This window comes from Microtus pennsylvanicus, chromosome 11, assembly GCF_037038515.1.
Source record: "Microtus pennsylvanicus isolate mMicPen1 chromosome 11, mMicPen1.hap1, whole genome shotgun sequence".
Classification (NCBI taxonomy): domain Eukaryota; kingdom Metazoa; phylum Chordata; class Mammalia; order Rodentia; family Cricetidae; genus Microtus; species Microtus pennsylvanicus.
Genome location: NC_134589.1, coordinates 4472633 through 4497731, shown reverse-complemented (window position 1 = coordinate 4497731; position 25099 = coordinate 4472633). Strand labels below are relative to the sequence as shown.

General features: G+C 43.5%; 1 protein-coding gene across 3 annotated transcripts in view; it reads right to left on the bottom strand.

Annotated features, from left to right (window-relative positions):
- Map2k6 (mitogen-activated protein kinase kinase 6) overlaps positions 1 to 25099 on the bottom strand; it is a 123938-nt gene that overhangs the window by 18475 nt on the left and 80364 nt on the right. For all 3 annotated transcript variants that reach the window (XM_075989980.1, XM_075989981.1, XM_075989979.1), the window contains exons 2-10: positions 21369 to 21435; positions 11421 to 11469; positions 10751 to 10864; positions 8372 to 8491; positions 8029 to 8145; positions 6932 to 6983; positions 3444 to 3571; positions 1612 to 1689; positions 108 to 247 (exon numbers count right to left, since the gene is read on the bottom strand). In XM_075989980.1, the coding sequence (XP_075846095.1) occupies positions 108 to 247; positions 1612 to 1689; positions 3444 to 3571; positions 6932 to 6983; positions 8029 to 8145; positions 8372 to 8491; positions 10751 to 10864; positions 11421 to 11469; positions 21369 to 21435 (865 nt within the window). The remainder of the gene's footprint in view (positions 1 to 107; positions 248 to 1611; positions 1690 to 3443; positions 3572 to 6931; positions 6984 to 8028; positions 8146 to 8371; positions 8492 to 10750; positions 10865 to 11420; positions 11470 to 21368; positions 21436 to 25099) is intronic.

Below are 25099 nucleotides of genomic sequence, written 5' to 3'. Positions count from 1 at the left end.
CGGATGCTTCTGAAATGAGTGTATGCGATGGACCAGACCCCATGGAGGAGTCATGAGAATGATCTGTCTTCGTTAGCGCAGGTCTGTGGGATGGAGGGTCCTCTTACCACTGTGAGGTAAAGTCAACAAACTCTGCGGAGAACTTGTCTGCCGGGAGCTGCGGGGATGGCTCTTCTACCACTTGCTTTAGCTGCTGGAAGGGAGTTCCCCAAGAGTCATAGGGAAACCGGAGGATGGCCAGCTCAATCTGAAAGGAGGGAAACGGAGGGAGGTAACCATTTAGGGAGGGCTCTTAGGAAGCAGCCGTGTTCCTTTCCAGGAGGACTAGAGGTGAAGTTCAAGTACAATTAGGGAAGAAAAATAAACTAGAAACCCATCCTCACAAAAATCTTAGAGCTATTTTTTTTAATATTATCTTAGTAGCGACAGCTATTTAGACCTACTTAAACAAACGAGTCCCTTGATAACACCCCTGAGTGCTAGTTAATAAAAAACTTATCAGCCAAGAGCACTGAAGTTCAAGACAGGAAACAACCAGTTTTTCAAATATCTGGCCAGAAAGGAAGGCATAACTTTGGCAGCACCGTGCCTCTGCTGCCACCTACAGGTCCCTCCGTGAAATGGAAAATTAAAAAAAAAAAGTTACCCAGGACCAAATGACTGATCTTTTTTTGGACTTGCGTAAAGGCCACTCTGCTGTTACAGAATCACATGTTTTCTGGGCAGGGACATGGAATAACTCACTGGATATAATCAGCTGCTGGTCCTGGGCAGGAGCCAGGACCACAGTGGATAATTCCAGACCTCAGAGACACACGGAAAACGTACACAGTGGTAAGAGATAAGGCAGCAACTGACTGCAGTCACAGGGCCATGCTGGGGAAAGTACACTGTCACTGTGTTCTTAGGATAGATCTGATTTCAACATATAAAACTTCCACCGCGAAAATGTTCAGCGCAGAGCTGGGGACGTCACCCAGGTGGCACAGTGCTTGTACAGCATTCAAGAATCCAAGAGTTCGATCCCCAGCATGGTATCAAACTAAGCATGGTGATGCATGCCTGTGAGCCCAGCACTTTATGAGTGGAGAGAGGATCAGAAGTTAAAGGTCATCCTGGGCTACATATAGATTTCGAAGCCAGCCTGAGTTACATGAGATATGGTCTCAAAAAGAACAAAAAAACAAAACAAAACAAAAACAAAAACAAAAAACAAAAACACAGTTTATGCATTTGGCCTACCAGGACCCACACATTAGCATTCGTTTTGCAACTTAAGTTTCTTGTCTTGATTGTAATCATTTAATTTGAACTATAAAAAAATTGATCAACCCCATGTCTATTGGAAAGATTGTCTATGAGAATACACGAGTTACTGAAGGTCATATGATAGTAAAAGACAGAAAAATTTGAACAGCGAAATCTCACTCAAAGGTTTCCACTGTACCACACTGCAAACAATCAGCCCGGGTAAATGACCCGCCATCTCAGACAGGAAAGCATGCCCAAATGGAGTGTCAATAGCCTTTGCTTCTGGGTCCCCAAAGACCACCCACCGCATCCAGTTTCATGCCCAAAACCTCATAGCCCACAAGGATGATCATAGGTTACCATGGTGATGCCCAGACTCCAAATGTCAGACTTCACACTGTACCCCTTCTGGTTGAGCTCCGGGTTTATTCGTTCAGGCTGGAAAAGAGGCAGACAGTTAAGAAATGGAAAGACGCCTGAGATGCTACGTGTAGGTCAATAAAGGTGTAGGTGGAGACAGAACAGGTTGCCAAATGAGTTATTTGACTCTGTTAATGCTCTGCCCAGGCCAAAAGATCAGGTAATCACAAGCTATCAAATATCTCCATAGGGGTTTCCTCCCTTATATTGGTCTTAAAGGCAGCAATGAATCCAGATCCTTCATAACACATTTTAACTGCCTTAAGGACAAGGGTCCATGTTCACACTCTCCATCTTAAAATCATCCCTAGTCAAAGATACCAGCAACTTAAAACCCATTCAAAAGAAACTGAAGAAGTTCCCAGATACTGTCCGATGTTAAGAGACCTTAGGGACCCTTACTCAGACATGGACAAGAAGTTTATAAACTCAAACGCAAGTCCATTTCCAAAACGAACATTCTCTTCCCAGCTGAAAGAATATCAAGGTCTCGCTAGTGAGCAGGGAGTAAGCACAGGCGTTCAGGTGTTCTGGGATGACCACACCTGCTTTGTGTGGGTAATTTAAGTTATTCACAGTCTTCCCTCCTTAGCAATCAAGCCCATACTTGCGTGCAAATCAGTATGGAAAACTGTATGACACTGTGTATTACTTACATGCAGTTTCAAACAATATGCCACTTCAACTTAATTTTGAAAGGTAATATATATACACACAAATATATGTGTGTATATATAGATATATGATATATATAGATATAGACATGTGTATATATAAATATATGTATATATATATGTGTGTGTGTGTGTGTGTGCTATGATTTGCATGTTTGTGTCATCCCAAAGTGCACATGTTAAAACCTTGTCCCACCTGTGACCATGATAGGAAGTTGTATCTTGATAAGATGATTGTGGATTTGGGGTGGATTCCCTGTGGTTAAGGTTAATACCCTCATCAAAGAAGCCTGAGACAGATCTTCTGCTCTTTCCATGACATGAGGACCAGCAAGGAGCTACAATGCGCCAGAGAAGCAGGCTCTCACCATGCCCTGAACTTTCCATTATCTTCACCGCGGACTTGCCAGAGTGGAAAACCCATAAAAAGCTATCTGTGATCTGGTCTGTAGGGTACCTAGTTTGTGGTATTTTGGCTATATAACTTCAAAGGATGAAGATAATATACGGAGCAAGTGACTAATGACTTCTGACATAGGATCTTTAAGAAAATGACCCAATGCAGGATATTTTTTGAATCTGAGGTTTATTTCAATTTTCCCTTATAGTAATCCATTTCTTATTTTCTGTCCTGGTTTTGCATGTAGCACAAATAATAAAAACCCAGAGACAAATATTGGGGTTCAACCTGAAGATCAGAAAAGCAAAGCAGCCAGCCACTAGAGAGCTCTTACCTCTAAGAAATCCTCAGTCTGAAATGGCGATCCTGCCTCCAGGAATCCTCAGAATGATACCGAGTTGAGAGCTGTCTCCTCCTATCTTATATTCCTCATTCCTCTCTAGTGCTGGGATTAAAGGCGTGCACCACTATCGCCCAGATTCTATGGCCAACTAGTGTGGCTACTGGGATTATAGGTGGGTGCCACCACTGCCTGGCCTGTATGGTTGACCAGTGGCTGTTTTATTCTCTGATCTTCAGGCAAGCTTTATTTATTAAAATATAAATGAAATGTCACTACAGATGCATTTCTCAGCACAAGCATACACACACACACACACACACACACACACACGCGCGCCTCTGGGTGCTGAACTTACAGCCATGTACGGTTTACAACCCGCGTCAATCGTTTTAGCAACAGAGTCCACCAGGTAGCCACTGATTCCAAAATCACACATCTTCACTTGGCCCAGAGCGTTAATGAGCACGTTAGAAGGCTTGACATCTGAAAGAAAGAGTGACGATTCACGTCTCCACCACTAGATGGCTCTAGACTCTCCACTTGTTTTGGACTTCAGCGTCTGCCAAGCTGCCGGACACAAACGTCGCCGCAAGCTTTGCTTTTTCCCTCTTGGTTTTTAATTCTTCACATTTTGTCTGTGTCTTTCAGGATCATGAAACACCAAACGGGAAAGCCTGTCTCCTCTGCTTATCACTGCATTGCTGCCACACACACAGTAAGAACTGGAAAACATGATTACCAAACCAAATGTCCCATGCAAAGTGATCTTTCAGGGCTAGGGAGGTGATTCAGTGCATAGAAGCACTTGTCATCCATGGTGACCTGAGTTCAAATACTCAGCACCCATGTAAAATGCCTGCTGCAATGTGTGTGTGTGTGTGTGTGTGTGTGTGTGTGTGTCTACAATCACAGCATCTTTGTAGGAAAAGATTCTTTTGTAAGAAAGAAGACACAGACAGGACTCCCCAGAAGTGTGGGTCAGCTTGATGTGCATGGCAGTGAATAACAAGATACTGTCTCAAATGCGGTGGACGATAAGGACCAACCAAAACCTGAGGTTGCCCTTTGACCTCTACAAGTGAACTGTGGGATGAAAGCACGCACCCTTACACACGCATACAACACATATATACATACACACAGAGAAAATAAAGTGCTCTATTGAATAATTCGTGTAAGAGTTTGAGGCTGGAGGATGAAAGCCTGTAAACCCAGTACTTTAGAGACGGGGCAGGGGGAGGGGAGGGGATCCTTTAGCGACATAGCAAGTCTGAGGCCATCCTAGGCTGCAGGAAACCCTGTCTCATAAAAAAAATAATAAAAAGTAAAAAATAAAACAAAAATTTTTCAATATCATTTTTCTCTTAAAATGGGACATACCAAATAAATTTTATTGCTTCCATAGTTTTGTATATATTCTAGCAAAAAAATTTGAATCTTGCAATATTCTAGAGAAAGTGCAAAGGACTCCCATGCCTACAGATAATCTGAAAGTTTGTTGCTCTATAGTCTCACTTCCTTCTTCTAATCCACTCTCCTGTTTTTCCAGTGAACATTAGTAATGGCAGGCACACTGTGCAGGGCATTTTACATCACATCCCAGCTCACAGATGTTAAGAATTTACCCCACGCACAGACCTTAGTACCCATCAGTACCACTACTAATGTCCTCAGAAAACCTCTTAATATACAAACCACAGGGTGTCCCTGACTAGAACCTTCCAACAATAATCTGCTCCTTGTTTTTCTTATACTACTTTATATATGGTACTTTCCTATTTCCAGGCTGTTTTATTGAAGATTTTCTAGCTTTCTCTTTATTGAGAATTCCTACAAGGAATTTTTTTAAATTGATTTATTCTTAAGTATGTCTCTCTCTCTCCTCTCTATGTGTAAGTGCAGTGCCCTCAGAAGGGACAAAAGAGTGTTGGATCCTCCTGGGACTGGAGTTACAGATGGTTGTGAGCCACCATGTGGATGCTGGGAATTGAACCCGGTCCTCTGCAAGAACAGTCAGTTTTCTTTTTTTTTTCTTTTTTTCTTTTCTTTTCTTTTCTTTTTTTTTTTTTTTTTTTTTGGTTTTTTGAGACAGGGTTTCTCTGTAGCTTTGGTGCCTGTCCCAGAACTAGCTCTTGTAGACCAGGCTGACCTTAAACTCCCAGAGATCCACCTGCCTCTGCCTCCCGAGTGCTGGGATTAAAGGCGTGCGCCACCACTGCCCGGCAACAGTTTTCTTAAGCACTGAGCCATCTATCTAGGTCCCTAGAGTTGTTTAAAAAAATACATTTTCCTAGATAAGTCTTAGGTCTTCCTCATGCTATTAAAAACATCTCTACTCAAAGTAACTTTAGAGACTGGAAAGATGTCTCAGTGGTCAGAGAGCTTGTTGCTCTTCTAGAGGACCCAAGTTCAGATCACAGCACCCACATCAGGCAGTTCACAACAGCCTGTAACTCCAGCAGCAGGGGATCCAATGCCCTCTTCTGGCCTCTGGAGGTTCTGCACTAATGTGGCAGACACATACATACATAAGTACATATATACACCTAAGTAAAAACAAAACTTTAAAGAATTGTGAGACGAATGGATGGAAAAGGATGGGTGCTTACATTAGAAGATGAGTGGATGGATGAAGAAATAGCAGACAGTTGGGAAGATGACTCAACACCTAAAAGTGCACACTGCGCAAGCAGGAGGGACCTAGGTTCAAATCCCTAGAATCCACATTAAAAGCTAGGCATGGTCATGCACACCAGTGGCCCAGTTCTATAAGGAGACAGGGTTTGGTTAGCTGCTTCAGTGGGAGATCCTACCTCAGAGAAATAATACAGCATGTGACAGAGTGAGAACCTGGCATCCTTCTGGGGTGTCCACATGCACGCATGGGTGAGCATACCCACACACGTTTGTGCATAAGAAGTGCACACACGTGCGCGCGCACACACACACACACACACACACACAATAACAGAAAAGGAGGAAGACTGGGAAAGAGAAAGCCAAAAAAAAGAGACAATATCATTTTCTCTCCAGTTCCTGCAGCCTGGAAAGGCTCTGCTTTGGTCCGGAGATTCCCACATTACACCTGCACAGCCACACCTGGGGACCTTGTTAAGTTGCAGCTCTGATCCGTTCTGTAACCACCTCTGCTATAAAGTGCACAAAATTATAAGCTGTATTTTTCTTCCCTTGGGTCCTTTCAAATTTTCAACGATGCATCTAGAGCTCTCCTCAGTGAATTTCTATTCAATTTAGGTGTGATACAAAATTCATCTGTTTTTGTATTCTCGGCCAAGACAAAGAACGCCCAAGGCCAAGGCCTGAATCTTAAATATCTTCCAAAAGCTCATGTACTGCAGGCTTAGTCCTCAAGTGAGCCTTATGGGAGATGCTGAGACCCTTAGCAGGTGGGGCTTGCAGGGATGTTTCGGGTCACTGGGGACTTCCCTTGAGGGAGATTAGGGGATCCTGGTCTCACTGTCTCCCTTTTATCCCTGGCCATAAGGTAAAGGAGCTTCCTCTGCAGCATGGTCCCAACATCTTGCACTGACTGCTGCCTCACCACTGGCCAAACAGTCACAAGGTCAGTTAACTACAGACTGAATCCTCCCACCTGTGATTCAAAATAAACCTTTCTTCTTTGTGTCAAGTGTTTCGCCACAGTAATTGAAGATTAATACAACTGTTTCCATTTGTTACAGTCCCAACAAAGCCGTCTATTACCCTGCATAACTCAGCCCCCACCCCTACAAACAGGGAAGAGTGGGAGAGGAAAGGAAAACACCAGGCAAACGAAATGAGCTTAGGACAAGGAACTGCCAAGACAGCTCAACACGTGCTTACCTCGATGGATGACGGAGAGCTTACTGTGTAGATGTTCTAATGCTTTTACAATCTACGAGAAAAACAGAGTGGAATTATCGACCCCATCGCTGGAAAGAAGCTGAACGTTAAGTGTGTTCAATTTTATTAACTTCCCCTGCTTAAAGTTGCTGAGTGAGGGATTTTTCTCAAATAGCAATGGCCCCTAATCAGGAACACAACAGGAAGTGACCCAACTGGGCTCCTCCCACCAAGGAGGATTGCATCTTACAGCAGAGATGCCTCCTTCCTCTCTCAGAAGCATCATTTTCCCCCACCTTCTTGAACCTTGGTAGCCATGAGGGCTGCCTTGTCTTCTTACTTCTTTGACACTGTAGTGCTAAGAAAACATTAAAAACTCGACCAAGAGAGGTGAAGTCAGCACAAGTACAGGCACGGGATCGGGCGTCACAGAAGATATACACACGGCTTGGAGGCCCTGAGGGTGAGTTTTAATTGTCGACTTGACACGATCTATAACCGCCTTGGAGGAGAGTCTAATGAGAGACTGTCTAGCTCAAGTAGACCTGTGGGCCTGTCTGTGGAAGGTTATCTCGATTGTGTTCACTGAAGGGAGAAGAGCCCGCCCACGGTGGGTGGTGCCATGCTTTGGGTAGAAGATTGCATAAAAATATAAGAAACAAAATTCATGCACTGATTCATTGTTCTCTGCCCTAGACTGTGGACGTAATATGGCTAACTGCTTCAACCTCCTGATGCCTTGCTTTCTCCGCAATAGCGGCCTGTAACCTGGAATCAGGAGCTAAGTAAGCCCTTTCTCCCTCAGGTTGCTTTCGTCAGGGCTTTTTGTGGGTTTTGTTTGTTTGTTTTATTACAGACAAAGAAACGAAACTAAGATAGAGGCATTTGGCATGATTTACCAAACCAGGTCCGTGGCTGCACGTACTACACAGAGACAGGGAAGAAAAGCACTGATCCAGCCACCCACTGACACACTCAGTACCCAACAGAATCTATTGGAGTAACAGATCTAACAGCTAGAGGGCGGGGATGAGGCAAAGACACAATCTGGGACTTGTCCCATTCCCTTGAGCAGGCAAGGTTCATGATGTACTCACAGAAACTGCTATCTTCCCTAAGATATCCTCTGGAATTGTCTGGCCTTTATCAATAACTTGTTTGTAGAATTTATCTAGTGACGTATCCATGAGCTCCATGCATATCCAGACGTCACCCTGGAGATCAATAAGTTCAGGAATTGTCAGTGAGGAGGGAAAGAGGGGGGAAAAAATAGCCCGTCATTTTTCCGAAGGGTTTCTCCTCAAGATTTTAAAATCATTTAAAAAGCGAAACAAGATTGTTTCCCTGGGGCAGTCCAGCAGAGAGCAGAGAGACTCTGAGGAGATCGGAGACTCTTTAAGTTGCTGGTCTCCTTGGACACTGAACTGAAGGATCACCTACCTCCCGGAAGAGAGCACCATAGAAGGTGACGGTAAAGGGACAGTCCACTGTCCTCATGGAAACGTCCAGATCCATCAGTAGCCGTTTCTGCTCCTGGCTATTAACTGTGGCCCGGATCCGCTAAACGGGAGCACATGGGAAACGTATGGTTACTCCTCTGAGGAAGAGTCAGTTGAGACGGGAACCCACCAGAGCTCCAGCCTCACAACAGAATCAAACTTTACAGCGTTAGCAGAAACCTGGCCCACAGCAACCCTAAGCATTAGCTATCTGAACAAATGAAAAGCAAAGAAGAAGGTTGGCCGTTTGATTTCCCAATCAGTCTGCTTAGAAGCAAACACACGGTATACATCAGAGAGGGGTGAGTACGTGGGGAAACACTTCAAAGGTGCTAACACAATCAGTGTTTATGTCAGCTCAATGCAAAAGGTGACAGCATTGATTACTTTCTGCTTATCTGAGATGCCATGGTTTTAGAAAAAAGAAAAACAGCTTGGGTTGGTGAGACAGCTCAGCAGTTTTTTTACAGAGGAGCCAGATTTGATTCCCAGCACCCACATGGTAGCTCACAAGTGTCTTGTAATTCTAATTCCAGGAAATTTAATGCTCTCTTCTGGCCTCTGTAGGAACTGCACACACACGGTATACATACATACTGTCAGGCACACACATATATGATGTGGGATTCCCCTCTGTATGCTGTGAAAACCATTGGTTAATAAAGAAACTGTCTTGGCCTGTGATAGGGTAAAAGAACAGAGCTAGGTGAGGATAACTAAACTGAATGCTGGGAGAAGGAAGGCAGAGTTTAGAGAAGCCATGTAGCCCCACCGGAGACAGATGCCAGAACTTTACCCAGTAAGCCGTATCCTCATGGTGATACACAGATTAAGGGAGATGGGTTAATTTAAGATATGAGCTAGGCAAAAAATACAGTTAAGGTATTGGCCTAACAGTATTGTAAATAATATAGTTTTTTATGGTTATTTCATGGTCTGATCAGCTGGGAACAAACAAGCGGCCCCCTACTACACACATGTATATAGACATAAAAATAAATATTTCCAAAAAATAGCAAAAAAGGGTAAAGTTTCCACTTCTGGAAAATGTTAAAGCGCCATAGCTATAGTCAACTTAGGTACTATGGTGGTTTGAAAGAAAATGGCTCCCAAAGGGAGCAGCATTATTAGGGGGTGTGGTCTTGTTGGAGTAGGTGTGGTCTTGTTGAAGTGTATCACTGTGGAGGCGGGCTTTCAGGTCTCATATATGCTCAAGCTACTACCCAGTGTTGCAGTTTACTTCCTGTTTCCTACACAAGACAAAGAACGCTCAGTTGCCTCTCCAGCACCATGTCTGCCTGCACACCACCATGTCCCACCATGATGATAATGGACTAAACCTCTGCATTGTAAGCCACCCAATTAAATGTTTCACTTATCAGAGTTACTGTGGCCATGGTGTCTCTTCACAGCAATAGAGACCCTAACTAAGACAGGTACCCTTAGGAAATTCATTCATTCGAGGACAAATTTGTTAATAAAAGTCACAGATGATTGTATCTCTAATAGAAAATGTTATCGTTTGGACATACATCTTTTCACTTTCTAAACTCACCTCTAGAGTACTCAGATCTACTTAAGACATACAGGCTGATTCCAAACTTCACATAGCTCAAAATCCAAGAAATCAACACTCGATGTCTTTTACCCTTCTTTTCTCACAAATATAAACAATTTGATTTCTCAGGTTTTGCTTCTTGACTTTCAAGGGCAGTTCTTGTAAAACAACACAATATGTAATTAAAGAGGGTTTTGTTTAGAATCTGGTTGTATAAAAACAACAACAACATAACACTTTGAGATAATCAAGGAAATTTTAATTTAGGTTGGTATTAGATGAGGTTTTTTTTAAGAGTACTATTAATTATTTTAAGTGTAATTAGTTACACTGTAATAGGGACTGGAGAGATGGCTCAGTGGTTAAGAGCACGTACTGTGCTTGTAGAAGACCAAAGTTTAGTTCTTGGACTCAAGTCAGGTGGCTCACAACTACCTATAATTCTAGCTCCAGGAAACCTGGCATCTTCTTCTGGCTTCCAAGGGCATCTTCATCTATGTGTATAGACACAGACACTTACACACCCACTCACACAAATTCTTTAAAAATTAAAAGTGGGGGACAGAGAAAACTTGGAAAATAAACAGAAAGCAGATACGACACAGACTCGCCAAGTACCTTCCTCAAAGGTCAAGGGAAATACTGATTGCTACAGAGTCCTTTTTCATTCTGTGGTGGGCTATTTTGCTTCTGTGAAAAGAGCTGAGAAGGGCAAGGGCATACGCTGAAGACATGACCCATTTTCTGGAACATCAACTCTACCTTCACCGCCATGATCTGCCCGCTGGGCACGTGTCGCATCTTCTCCACCACCCCGTACGCACCTCGCCCCAGCTCCACTATAGGCTCCAGGTCATCTGCCTTCACCTCAAAGTTCTGCAAGGAACAAAAGTCGTCACAAAGGAAGCAAGTGGAAACTAAGGAGGGCACTGGGCATGCTGCCTTCTGTCTGGGTTCTTAGGGTATTGGTATGACAGCTGGGCCACATGTTTTTCTAGCATGTCGAGATGCCACTCAAAGCAAAGAGTACCAGGAGATATTTAGGGTCCCATGGTAGACAACTCGCTGGTCCCCAACACCAGGCCAAACTCCACCCAACTAGACTTTCAAACTGTGCCTCTGAAGCTATACTGAAGTTTCTTATCATCTGTGACTGGCTACTAGCAACTAGAACTGTGTGGCTTTGATAAACACCCTCCTGAGAGAGCCATCTATCCCCCTCTGAAGCCTTCCATGGGGATCACAATCGCTTGATTGCAATTCCTGATTCAAAAATAACAAAAGCTCCACCTGTCAGCTCCCTTTTAATCCAAAAGCCTTTTTGGTCCATCCCCTGACAGGCTGCCACAGGAAACAAGTTATCAGTGTTCAGTTGGGAAGTATACATCGGAAGAGGACAAAGTGTCGATCACTACCATGTGACCTTTCTCACCTGGTTTCCAATAGAAATGCAAGCCTTGGAGTCTAAATCTCGAGGTGGCCTAAGAAAAAGAAGGGACAAAAAAAGTAGCATGAAATAGTTGGTCAACCATGTCCTTCCCAAACACGGCAGCTGTTGGATTTGCTCCAAGGAAACTGGTCAAGGGAACAGTGGAACGGTGAGAGGAATCAAGCAGGCAGAGGAACAGTGGGAGGAGTCAAGGGTACAGAGGAACAGTGGGAGGAGTCAAGTGGACATGAACAGTGGGAGGAGTCAAGCGGACAGAGGAACAGTGGGAGGAGTCAAGGGTACAGAGGAACAGTGGGAGGAGTCAAGTGGACATGAACAGTGGGAGGAGTCAAGGGAACAAAGGAACAGAGGGAGGAGTCAAGCGGACAGAGGAACAGTGGGAGGAGTCAAAGGAACATGAACTGGTGGGAGGAGTCAAGGGGACAGAGGAATGGTGGGAGGAGCCAACTGAACAGAGGACGAGTAGGGAGGAATATGGGCCTGAAATGAAATGCATTTAGATTTTATTCGCATCATCTCTTTGATTATCTACTTGTGCCTTAACATGGGGATATTAATACATACACTCAGTGGTATAGGGTTAAGTGTTAACTAAGATACTCCGAGTAAAATCCTACTTTAAATATTCAACACATCAGAGCCATGTGTATCACATAGAGCAAAGTTTTCTAACCGTGGGTGGTGAGCCGGTGTGCTGTGGAACTGTGGTGGTTATGAAAAGCTGACAGTAGTAAAAGATCTTTGAGCACACAGCAAACTGAAAGTTAATTCAAAGGCAAACTTATAATGAAACTGAGACGTCTCTGGTGGCACTCACCTATTGCATGGGGTGGCCATCACCACAGCCTTGGTTCTGAGCACACAACACGCACTCTTTGTATGGCACATGCCATCACATACCATGAAGCACCATTGACCGGTGCCTGGGGCACCTTGGATCCAATCTGAGACTACTCCATATTCACGCTGATGTGCTTGCACTAAACATACAAACCTTTCTGATTTTATAGAAACATAATGGTTTCACGACGGGAAACAAGGCTCCAATACTCTCCTACTATTCTTCCTTAGTGTTTAGTATTCAGCTGGTGTGAACTGCATTGAAATGCTTAATTTTTGAAAACTGCTGTTTGCGCACTGGCTTGACTTTCATAAATCAACAGTTAAATGTATTTTGGTTTTGGATAAGGACAGAATTTCCAAAATGTTCTGAAATGGCCCTAAATATAGACCTGTTGCTTTGTAAGGCATGGTTATAGCAAGTGGCATTTTCAGTATTGACTGTTAAAATAAAAATACTGACCAACTCTGAAAAACATTAAAGACACTCTGCATATTGCAGTAGCAAATATTCAGCCCTGATTAAACTGTTTATGTTAAAAATTCGCAAGCACAACCATCTCATTAGTATACAATTTTGCTTTAAATCATTAATCAATAATCAAATTCTACATATGCAAAGAAATTATCTTAAAATAAAATGATTTATTATCAGTAGATGTCTGAGATGTATTCCCCTTAAGTATCTATATACCTGAGATTAGATTTAGCAATTTGTTGAATAAAAATTGGTCATGAGTGGAGAAAAAGTCTAAGAAGCTTTGATACAGACAATAATGCTACAGGGATAGAAATGAAACCCTTTCATTCAAGAGCACCAAATTATTCGATTACTTTTACTATTTGTTCCTATAATTGTTTTTTAAGTGGAATATGGTTCTGGTAACCCACAAAATTTGTAGAACCTAAGAACCCCCAAATATTATATGATCCCCTCTCTGCTTCAGTAGGTGAACGAAAGGTCTAGGGAGTCGAAGTGACTCGTTCTCAATCACAAAGAACTCAGGTCCCCTGACTCCCATCTCGGCACATTTTTGGTTCTACCAGGCCAAGTCAGGTGGCATTTCTTCTGTGCATAGGGAACATTCTATTCTGGGATTGTCTCAGGACCCAGAGGTTTGCTGACTTCGTGTTTCCATTGTCTCCTCCTGGGCATTAGTTTTTGCTAGCTGTGTTCTGGATTGGTAGAAATGAGCTGAAGAGAAAGGTGTGTAACTAACCAGTCACTGAGAAAGGTTCTTTCTTGAAATAAATGCACCAAGAGTAAGAGATGCCGAGACACATGTGGTTAAGATGATTAAGCACACAGAACAAACAGAAGGTGCAGACAGGGGACACAGGCTCTACCCTTACAAAGAACAAACTACCTAGCAATTCAAGTGTCTTTGGATGGTTAGTCACACCAGAACTGCCTGCGAAATAAATCAAGAGAAACAGAGGGAAGGAGGGAAGAAGAGAAGATGAAAGGAAGAGAGAGAAGAATCACTTGCTACCCTAGTTAGGGTTAACTGTCAACTTGACAAACCTACAATCCTCTGAGAGAAAAGCTTTAATTTAGGGATTGCTTAGATCAGATTGACCTGTAGGCATGTCTGTGGGAAACTGTCTTGATTATTAATGACGTAGGAGGGCCCAACTCTCCGCGGGTGGTGCCATTCCTAGACACGTGGACTTGGGTTAAATGACAAAACTAGTTAAGCATTAACCTGTGACTGAGTGAAAGAGTGAGCCAGAGAGCAGCTTTCCTCTATGATTTCTGCTTTCAAGTTCTTGGTTCACTTCCCACCCTGACTTCCCTCAGTGATGGACCATGACCTGGAAACGCAAGTCAAATAAATCCTGGTTCACTTCCTGCCCTGACTTCCCTCAGTGATGAACCACAACCTGGAAGTGTGAACCAAATCAATTTTTTCCTCCTCAGAGTTGCTTGGGTCAGAGTCTCTTATCACAGAGGAGCAGAAAGGAAATTAGAACACTTGCTGGCAGCTCGTTTTTCCCTACCCTTCTGCAGTACGCTTTTATCCCTTCTGCTGAAAGCAAACACACATATAATATAATGAAGACAAAGTAGGAATACAAACACAGATATGGATGTCAATCTAAGACTTTCATGGCAAGTCCCTCCTTCCTTCGCAAATCGTTTCATGTTGGCTTAACTGAAGCCTTTTCTGGGCGAATGTTAAACATGAGACTGGGAGGGGGAGAGAGAACAAAACTAAAGACTTGTGCAGATGTCACATACATGTACGTGTACTGCTTCCGAGCAGGCAATTTCCCTTCAGAGAACTGGTATTGGAGGTCCTTCTGTCTATGTGTTGCTTTCATTGGTTAATGAAAAAAGAAACTGCCTTGGCCTGTTGATAAGGCAGAGCTTGGGCAGGCGGGGAAAACTAAATGGCATGCTGGGAGCAAGGAGGAAGAGCCAGAGTTAGGAAGCCACCATGGATGGAGCAGCCTCCTGAATCTTTGCCAATAAGCCACTGCCACGTGGCAATATACAGATTACTAGAAATGGGTTAAACTAAGATGTAAGAGTTAGCCAATAAAATGTTAGAGCTAATGGGCCAAGCAGTGATTTAATCAGTACAGTTTCTGTGTGTTTTTTTCAGGGTAGTTATTTCGGGGCTAAGCTAGCGGGGCGGCTGGGACAAACAGGCGGTCTTCCTGTTACAGAGAATCCTTTCAGAAGCATCAAGTTTCTAAAAACTCATTTCTCATTGTTTTGAGATTTATTTGTATATTTTTTTAATTATGTGTAGGTGTGTTATCTGTGTAGGGGTGGGTATGTACACATGATTACAGGTGCCTGTGGAGGCCAGAAGAGGGTGTCAGATCCTCTGGAACCAGAATTACAGGTGGCTGTGAGTCATCCAACATGTGTACTGGGAGCCTGAACTCAGGTCCACGGCGAGAGAAGTAAGCACTGACTTCTGCATCATCTCTTCAGCCCCTAATTTCTCATTCTGTCAAATCTGGTGTTTCTTTGGCTATTACATACAATGTGTTTGCTCAAATTGTCACAGATCTCTCAGAGGAAGACAAACGCAACTTAAAATGCATGATGAATAATAAGATCTTCTACAACTATTTAACACCCTTCCTTGGTAAAAACTACCAAGGAAAAAAAATTATTATTTGTGGTTCCCTCCATTTTCTTGCCAATCAGTGAAGTCATGAAATAGAACTGCTTCCAGATCTAATACCTTCTCTTCCAAACCATGGCTTGGCAAACTGCAGCCTGTGACCCAGCTATGGAAGACTTTCAGGGGTTTAATAATTCTACAGTATTCTATAAAAATACCCAACAAAGGGCATACAACTGATGCCACTATGGCCTGATGTAGCCTCAAATAGTTCCTCTCCAGCTTTCCCAAATGTTTGCTGCCCTTGACTCTTTACTCTGCTCACATTTAACCTCAACCTAAGAGGATATGGTGCCATATTTCCACATAAGAAAAACGAAAACCAGATATTTGATGATTTTTATGGAGATACATAATTGTCAACTACACTGAATCTAGAACTCATGTCACCTGATCCTCAACTTTGACCTGAGAAGGTAGAGAAGACAGAAAGAAGAAAGTTGGGTAAAGTGCTTTACCCAAGCCATGATTCCTGTGCAAATAAGGCTGAATCAAGGAACGGGTTCCCGATACTCGGGCCTCTGATGAAAATGACTAATCCACCCAAGCCCCAGGCCTCTGGGTTCATCAAGTCTGCCAAAAGCATCAAAGGATAAGGCCAAGACCGACAGCTCAGGCTGGATTAGCTGACACTGTGCTCCCTCTGTTCAGGGTTGGACACATAAGTTTGCCTGAGGGGGTGAACCTCCACAGGAGGCTAAAAGCCGTGGGTGGATATTCTTGTCGATTATTCAATATCTTATTCCTCTGGGGGAAAGAACCAAACTTAGTACAAAATTCTTTCCCTGGAAGACCAAAGGTATTTCAAAGGTCGCCTAAGACTTGTATTTCATATGTACACCAGTGATGACCTAGTTTGATAATTATTTATTTATCTACAACTCTATGCAAGGAAACAGGTCATTGGTTACTAGTACATGAATTATTCGTTAATTTTACTAAACATTCACCTGCTAGGCAAGTAATCAGCTCACTGCTTACTATCACATGTATTATTTATGTTATTAAATACCCACCTGTTTTGTAAGTGATCAGCCCATTGATTAATATTACATTTATTATTTGTTTATCTTAGTAAGCACTCACCTGAGTCAAAAACATTACTAGGTCATCTATACGAAACAGCTTCTTTAACTTTTATGATACTCATAGGTACTATATCTCTACTTCAGTAGGAGTAATTGACATCAAAAGACATAAAATGATCTAAGATTATTCAATAAGAAAATGAGGCTGGGTGGTGGTGGCACACACCTTTAATCTCAGCACTTGGGAGGCAGAGGTAGGAGGATCTCATGAGTTTGAGGCCAGCCTGGTTTACAAGAGCTAGTTCCAGGACAGCCAGGGCTGTTACACAGAGAAACCCTGTCTCAAAAAACAAAACCAAACACAACAACAAAATGACATTGGAACTCAGAGCTATACCATAATGACTTCTCACTAAAGAGGTCAAGGATCCTAGCTTACTAACCAAGAGCTGTTTGGTCTGATCTTACATATTGCTAAGAAGACAACTGAGCCTCCAATAGCACTAGGTTTATAAGCTAGCTTATATGCTGAGAAGCTATGCCACAAAACTAGACAACTTGAAGCTACCTTTCACCAGGCAACTATTATAGCAGACCAAGAGATGAGGACATGTAATCTTGATAGTGATCACACCATTCAGTCCTAGACTTTTACTAAAGAAAGCAAAGCTTGGTGCAGCCAGAAATCCTGCCTAAACTAAGGTATTCAACTGGAGAAGTTTGGAGTCCAAACAGACACTTAACCATGAAGCTAGCCGGAGGATTTTGCACACAACACCTAACACTTGCATGGTTCTACTGTTTCACTTCTCAAGGGAATAAGAACAACTCCCCACCATACACACCAAGTGTCTTGTCAAGCAAGGTTAAATGAACTGATAGTTATTATCATAGAGTTGATTTGGAACTAGTTACTACCAGTCAAGGGAGGGGACAACTCAGAATCCTGAGGCAAAGACAGCCTGGCGCCAATGACACAAGAATGAGTACATGATGAATCCACACAGCAGACCTAAGGAATGGCACCGGGTCCCAGGTTCTCTGCACCTACCGCAGCACAGCAGGGATGGGAGAGAGGCGTCCGGTCCATATCAAAGATTGCCTCGAAAATTACAAAAGGCAGAAGCTCTATCTTTAGAGGTACATTTAAGCCCCAGAGTTCATAAGACTCCATGAGCAAAAATGCTGAAGTTCACCAAAACAATGCTCTTGAGTTTACACAGTGAAGCAAAACCATAGTGTAAAAGAATGTTCTACTCCAAGAAGTGACAGCCTAGAAACCTCTTCTGTCCTTGTTTGGGTTCGAGACCATTTGTTTATACCAAGAAATGCTTTCAAGTTTCATGAAGTACAGAAATTGGCAAATATTAGAAATGGGAAAATTGTAAAATTTTAAAGGAAAGGATTGTAAGGCATCTGAGTGGTTGGCATAGGATAAAATATATCTTTTTTTAAAAAATAGCTAGGGATCTAAAGTTAAGCCCCATATGCAGGTAAGTGCCTTAATACTGGATCACATGCTCAACTCACTATAAGAATATAGGTTTAGGAACTGGGCATGGCCTGTTACTCACCATTACTCATAGCAGTAAGGGAGAGAGGCAGTGGGATCTCCATATATTCAAAGCCAACCTGGTCTACACAGCAAGTTCCAGGTCAGCCAGGATTGCAAGTGAGACCCTATGTCAAAATAAAGTAAATAAACAAAAAACAGAAACTTCAGGAAAATGTATAAGGATAGAAAACAACAAAATCGAGAACAAAAAAGAGCAGTAAAATAAGAATTGTTAAGGAAATCAATAAAATTGCTGGGCCTGGTGGTGCATGCCTTTAATCCCGGCACACAGGAGGCAGATGAAAGAAATAAAAGAAGCTGGGAGGAGGTGCGCACACCTTTAATCCCAGCACTTAGGAAGCAGAGGAAGGCAGATCTCTGTGAGTTCAAGGCCAGCCTGCTCACAAAGCAGGTTCCAGGGCAGCCAGGACTGTTACACAGAGAAACCTTGTTTCATAAAACCGAAAAAGAAAGAGAGAAGGGGGGGGGGGAGGAAGGAAGGAAGGAAGGAAGGAAGGAAGGAAGGAAGGAAGGAAGGAAGGAAAGAAGGAAGGAAGGAAGGAAGGAAACCTATATACCTAGAGAAATGTATTCTGTTCCTATATGAATTTAAAAAGACCCAATGTAAAAGTGTGAGGACCTGATTTTGCAAACTCCATTTGAAAGAAAGGGCTTCATCTTAAGCCGTATAATGAGCTGTGGGGTGGGCAGATCTCAGATCCAGAAATGTGCAGTGGTATCATAAATTTAAACAGACACCCTAAAAATAGCCAATTAAGGAGCTAGGGAGCAGGGCCATAAGATTTAACGAGGTCCAGATGTTCTTGGGAGGCATCCTGTCCTTGAAGACACCTTGTCAGTAATTTATGGCTCTTTGTTAGGTTTTCATGCCCCCAAAACTGACCAATGGTTTCAGAAACTACCTTATCCTATGGCCTCATTGCCCAATCCTGAGATGACAGGACATGAACTCCCTGATTACGGCGTTTCCCCTTTAAAAGTTCTACCTTCCCAGGGCTCCCTGCCACACTCTTTGCACCCGCCATGCTGGGGTGCTGGAAAGGTGTTGGTCCAAACTTGAGTATGAATTAAAAATCCTCATGTAATTTGTATCAGAAATCCAGCTCCATGAATTCATTTGGGGGTCAGAAACTTGGGCATAACAAAAGAAATCTTTTCTCCCTCCATTGACTTCCAGGTTAAACTCAACTCTTAATAAAGCATTAGAAAGTATCTTTGCAGACAAGAACAAGTTTATTCTAAAACTAACAAGAAAAAAGAATAGGCTCTTTCAAGGGCCAACATAACTTTGGAATACATGTGCATACATATGCGAAAGCCTAAAAAAATAATAAAATTGATTTTCAAAGAGAACAAAGTGGAAGAAGCCATGTCCATTCCCTGTGGCAGTAATCATGACAGTGGGAGCCCGGAGGAAGAGCAGACCCATAAATCAATGGAACAGAGCAGGAAATCCAGACATGGTTCAAAGCGCCTATGCGCAACTAGCACTAGACAAGGGGAAAGGGCAAGGGCAATTCCATGGGGGAGAGACAGTCAGCAGCAAACTGAACTAAGACTGGAAGCCTCAGTGCATCATATGCTGTACAAAAACTTAACTCCAAATGCCTCTTAGGCTGAAATTTCTACACAAGAACACTGAAAATCTTCAGGACCTAAGGCAAAAAAAAAAAAAAAAAGCATTCTTAAATGTGGTACCAGAAGCAGAATCTGTAGGAAGAATAATAAATAGTATTCCATCAAAGTCAAATTGTTCTGCCTAGTTTTTTTTTCTTTCCTGGTGAAAGAAAGAATGAAAAGGAAGAATTCCATGTTAAAAAAAGTATTTCCGTAAGAGATAACTGGGAAAGTTCTTGTGCACACAATACATAACTCAGAAGCCAATCACGGGGCCAGAGGAATGGCTCAGTGGAGAAAGGTCTTTGCTGCCAAGCCTGGGGGCCTGGGTTCAGTACCTGTGAGCCACAGGGTGCAGAGAGAATAGAACTGACTCCCTCTGACTTCCACGAGCAGGCGGGCACGCGCGCACACACACACACGGAATATTGTATGGCTAGTGAAATTAAATAAGTTATATGATCCACTCCAGGACAGGTTTCTTGATTATGCGAACACTCTACAGTTGTACAAGCGGTTAAGAGAAGGTGCCAGACTGGGGAGAGGGCACACTGGGCTTTTCTGCACATTTCTTCGCAATCCCCTATGACTATAATTATTTCAAAGTGTCTCCCATACAGTTCTGCACAGACTAGCATAAGGAGGCTTCATGTTTTACTGTAAGCTCTCTAAAAACCAGAGAGAAATTCTAAAAAACAGTAACAGTATCACACAGTCTTCACATGTAGAGTTGGAGAGAACCCCAGATTATGCAGACAAAAAACCCCTTCCAACAAACCCAATATTCATGTAGGTAGGGGAAGAATTTCCTCCCACAGATCTTCATGAAAAGAACATTCCAACTGACTCCAGTCTTTCGGCTACCCTAGAGAGTCTCTGTTGCTGCTTGGATTCCGGGGTCTCTGTCCCGGACAATAGGTTGTTTCATGAGCACATCCCAACACTAGGGGCTGCTCTGTCTGTCAGATGCATGACAGCTAAGACAAAATTCCCTTTACCAGGAGGCCTAGCGAACTGAAGACCTAAAGACTCAGGGTTCTCTCTCTGTACTTTCTCTGCCACTCTAGGATCTCTCCCGTGGTTTCTCGTCTTGGATTCCCCACTCCTCGTGGGCAGACTTGTTCTTGGTCCTCCAGCTGGAGGGGAGGGGAGCAACCCAGCCAACCTCACAGACATACAAGAGGATTTGAGCTCACTAAGGGCTTTCAGCCAAAGCTTCAGCTAATCCAGAAGCATCCCTTTAGCTCACCTTGCATTCGGATTAAAAATACAGGATTAAGTGTCAAAGTGCAGGCGCTCATCACATACCATCCTCCCATTTCAACTCCATTTCCCCCACATACTCATAGATTTATCTGTCTGTTCGTTGATATCTACAGGGAAAAGTTGAGACAGTCCGCACCCGGGGAGCTTGCTGGGTTTATATAGGATCTCAGCAACCACGTGGCATGTAGCTCTCACTCGGCCAGCAATCTGAGGCACTGATTTCAAAGCTACAGAGCAATGTAGACTTACAGCCTGGTTGCTTCAGATCTCAGAAGAGCAAGCAAACGACTTCCCTCTCCAAGGGCTGTTCCTTCTAACAACCATGCACAAAGTCAAAACCTCGTGCACGAGTTCAACACTGAATCCTCGCCACCCCCAACACACACACACACACACACACACCACGGCAAGCATGTAAAATACAAGTATCCAGAATGGAACCCTCCTCTTCATGACTTACGTGGAACTGGACTGAGGTTGTTCGAATGCTTCTTTTGGAATCTTAAGGCCCGGGTTTCGCTTCTTGCCTATGGGGAAGGACATAAGGGGAACAAGTCAGTATCTGCTTTGTTGTAAAAAAGCAAGGGCAGACGGAGACTTCCGGGCAAATGGAAAAAGTCATCCACCTGCTCGCCTCTCCCAGTTCAGATTACAACTTGCAAGGGAAGCAACCAGTAAGCGACAGGGGCCAGGGCGTCGGATGGCCTCTCAAATGAAAGGTGGGCTGAGACTGGAAATGGCATTGCCGTAGACCCAAAGTGCATTGTCAAGGTGACAATGTTAATTCTGGCTGGGACTGTGGCTCACTGGCCAAACACTTGCCTATCCCGCGCAAGACCAGGGCTTCGACACTGAAGAATTGCCAACTCTGTGGCTAAGAAGGTGGATCCTTTCTCCCCACTGAGAAACTGCCATGTTAGCTTCCTTGGTTGTTCTTTTATACAGTAATCATGATGGCTGATGACACCGGCGGGGTATTGGGATTGCTGTCCTCTTGTTCCTGTTTTAACGTCAATCAAATGGCGTCATCCCGATCCTACAGCTTTCTAAGTTGAGCAGTTGTTAGTGTATCCATGGGAATGGATACACAAAATAAAACAACAACACCACTTCTGGGCTGCTCTGTCTTTACTCATTCCTCGGCTACCTACAAGAGGCTGAAAACCGGAAGAGAAAGCATCTGACTTAACTCCCGAAGTGTGCAGCGATATGTCTGCTATGCTCTGACAAGGATTAGGATGACAGATGGGCTCGTGCCAGGTTATCATTTCTTTTGGGGTCCAGATGGGAATGTAGCCTGACGCTACTCAATTCTAGGCTAAAATTGCAGGAGAGTTTGGCTCAAGCGCCTTTGCCGATGAGTCAAAAAGAACAGACTGGGACATGACAGCTCAGGAAGCAGATTCTACTTATGCATAAATCCCAGGTCTTTGCACTTGGTGGGAGGACCCAAAGCCGAGCTGGACACAATGCCTACAGTCTCGCTTCTTTCCTCATCTCTTCTCTGTACTTCAAGTGGGCACATCCAAGCTAAGACAAGCTCTGGATGAGATCCTAGTAGACCCTAAGGAACAACATAAGGAAACAAAGTACTCTATGTGCAAAAAATGCCCCAAAGAGCTTAGTGACCTGTTCAACACCAGAGTCAGCAATGGCCTCATTAGCATCTGTGTGGAGGTCTCCTGACACCCGATGTGGAGTTCTTCCCACTACTCTATAAGGCCGAGAGTACAGACATGGCCGGGTAGTGGGATGGGGGACATGGGGTTGTGATTTTAAGAGCTGTCAGGTTGTTTCTCTTACCACAAGTGACTTTCAGACTCATTTCTTTCCGAAAGATGTTTTAAAATGTATATGGGTGTTTGCCTGCATGTGTGTCTGTGTACCACATGCAGGCAGTGTCTGAGGAGGACAAAACATGTTGTGCCCCCTGGAACTGTAGTTATAGACTACTGTGAGCCACCCTGTGGGTGCTAGGAATAGAACCTGGATCCTCCACAAGAGTAGACAGTGCCCTTAACCCACAGAGCCATCTCCCCAGCCCCTATCCTGGATTTTGACTCTCAGTCTCCTTGGCTGTAAAATCCAGAAATAACATTGATATTTACTTCTCTGAACCAAATGCAAGAATCAAACCAGACAGGGCATATGAAAAAAATATGAAAATATATGAGCTATCCAAAGAACTTTTTCATTATGAACATACAGAGAAAATATCTCTATGTCTCGTTTCAAAAAAATAATAAGAATGGGGACTGGAGAGATGGCTCAGAGGTTAAGAGCACTGACTGCTCCTCCAGAGGTTCTGAGTTCAATTCCCAGCAACCACATGGTGGCTCACAACCACCTGTAATGAGATCTGGTGCCCTCTTCTGGCCTGCAGGCACACATGCGGACAGAACACTGTATACATAATAAATAAATAAATCTTTAAAAAAAATAGTAAGAAATCCATGAATAAAACTGGCTATGTTATCAGAACCCTAAAATCATGTATAAATGAGCTTTTTAATCTATTCTTTAGAAATTCAATATCTAGATCAATTCAGCAAGCAATATGAAGACAATACTAGTCAATAATCAACACAGAAAGCCTTTGGCAGACATCTTCAGTAAATAGGTTTTCAACTATCCCTTCTAGAAGAATCAGAATATACCATTACTCCTCCCTTCTCCCGAATCTCAGAGGCCACTTATTTGTGAAGTTGATCAGCTCAATGCAAAGTGGACTGACAATGGATAGGACTTTTCCCTGTGCTGCCGGGTGCTGAGTCTGACGAACAGATGCACGGTTTAACTCTAAGTAGTCTTCTCCATGAATCTCAGCCACGCAGACAGGAGATGCTGCTTAAATAGTCACGCCAGTGAAGCACAAGATGTTCCACTTCAAACCATGACAAATGGTAAGCACTACAAGCAGAGAGGGGACCAAAAAAAAAACCCCAACAAATAGCACCTTAGCGTTTTCTCAAATAAAACAAAAGTAAAGTAAAATAGTTTATCTGTGATAAGGGCTCCCGAAGCTACTCTTCCTCATTCCTAACTGGGTTCCTATCTGACAGGTGTGAAGCCAGATCACTGTTTTTCGGGGGGGGGGGGGGGAATCTCCATTTAAAAAGCACAATGCATTGGGCGGTGGTGGTGACACACGCCTTTAATCCCAGCACTTGGGAGGCAGAGGCAGGCGGACCTCTGGGAGTTCGAGGCCAGCCTGGTCTACAAGAGCTAGTTCCGGGATAGGAACCAAAGCTACAGAGAAACCCTGTCTCGAAAAACCAAAAAAAAAAAAAAAAAAAAAAGCACAATGCATCTGGAGGAATTCTTAGCAGCAACTAGTTATGCCACGCTAACACAACAAATTAGCAAAACATCTATCCAAAGACAGCAAAGCAAAGGATTGAGGAAGAGAAAGGGTGGAGAGAGACTTCTGAGGACAGAAACAAACAATATATGACCAAGACAATAATACAGTCTTTCCTTGGCTCTCCCCCATCTTCCATGTGCACCCCATCACCCCACCCCACATCACATCACTCTGCCCCAGAACTGGTGATTGGCAGCCTCTGACTGAAATTACTAGCCTCTCATCTCCAGATCTGACCCCTGACTACCTACATGTTAGAGACTTTCATGGTGTTAAATGTTTACATAAGTATAAAATTTCAAAAACATTCAACTCCAGGACAGCAAGAATAAACCTCAGGAGATTCAGAACCCCAGCCAAATGTCACTTAGAAAAAAAATGTCCTCTTTCCTTGAGGATGTAAATCAAGTAACGCGAGGACCATACACATATCCACGACCTTCCTGGACTTACTTCTCCATCTCCAGAAGCTTCAGCATCTCCCAGGAGGTTTTGAAAGCTGCAAACACAGGGGCTCCAGAAGCAGCCCCAACAGAACTCATCCCTTCCTGAGCTCCAAAGCCGGCACACTTCAGCAGGAAGCAAGCAGAGCAGACTCCACCTCCTGCTCTTGTGTGGTAGCAAAACCTTGGTGAGTTCATTGTTCCTGGGCAATGGAAGCTGCTCGCTTGGGGAGGCGGAAGGTTAGCTGGCCCATTCAGACACCCAGGGGTGGCATTGCTCATTAGGCAGCCCAGTAGTTAGAAATCCCTGAAGTAACCCTGGGAGCCCGGTCCTTTAGCCTTTTGATAAATGGCTCTTTCATTTCCTAACAGAAAGAAAAACAA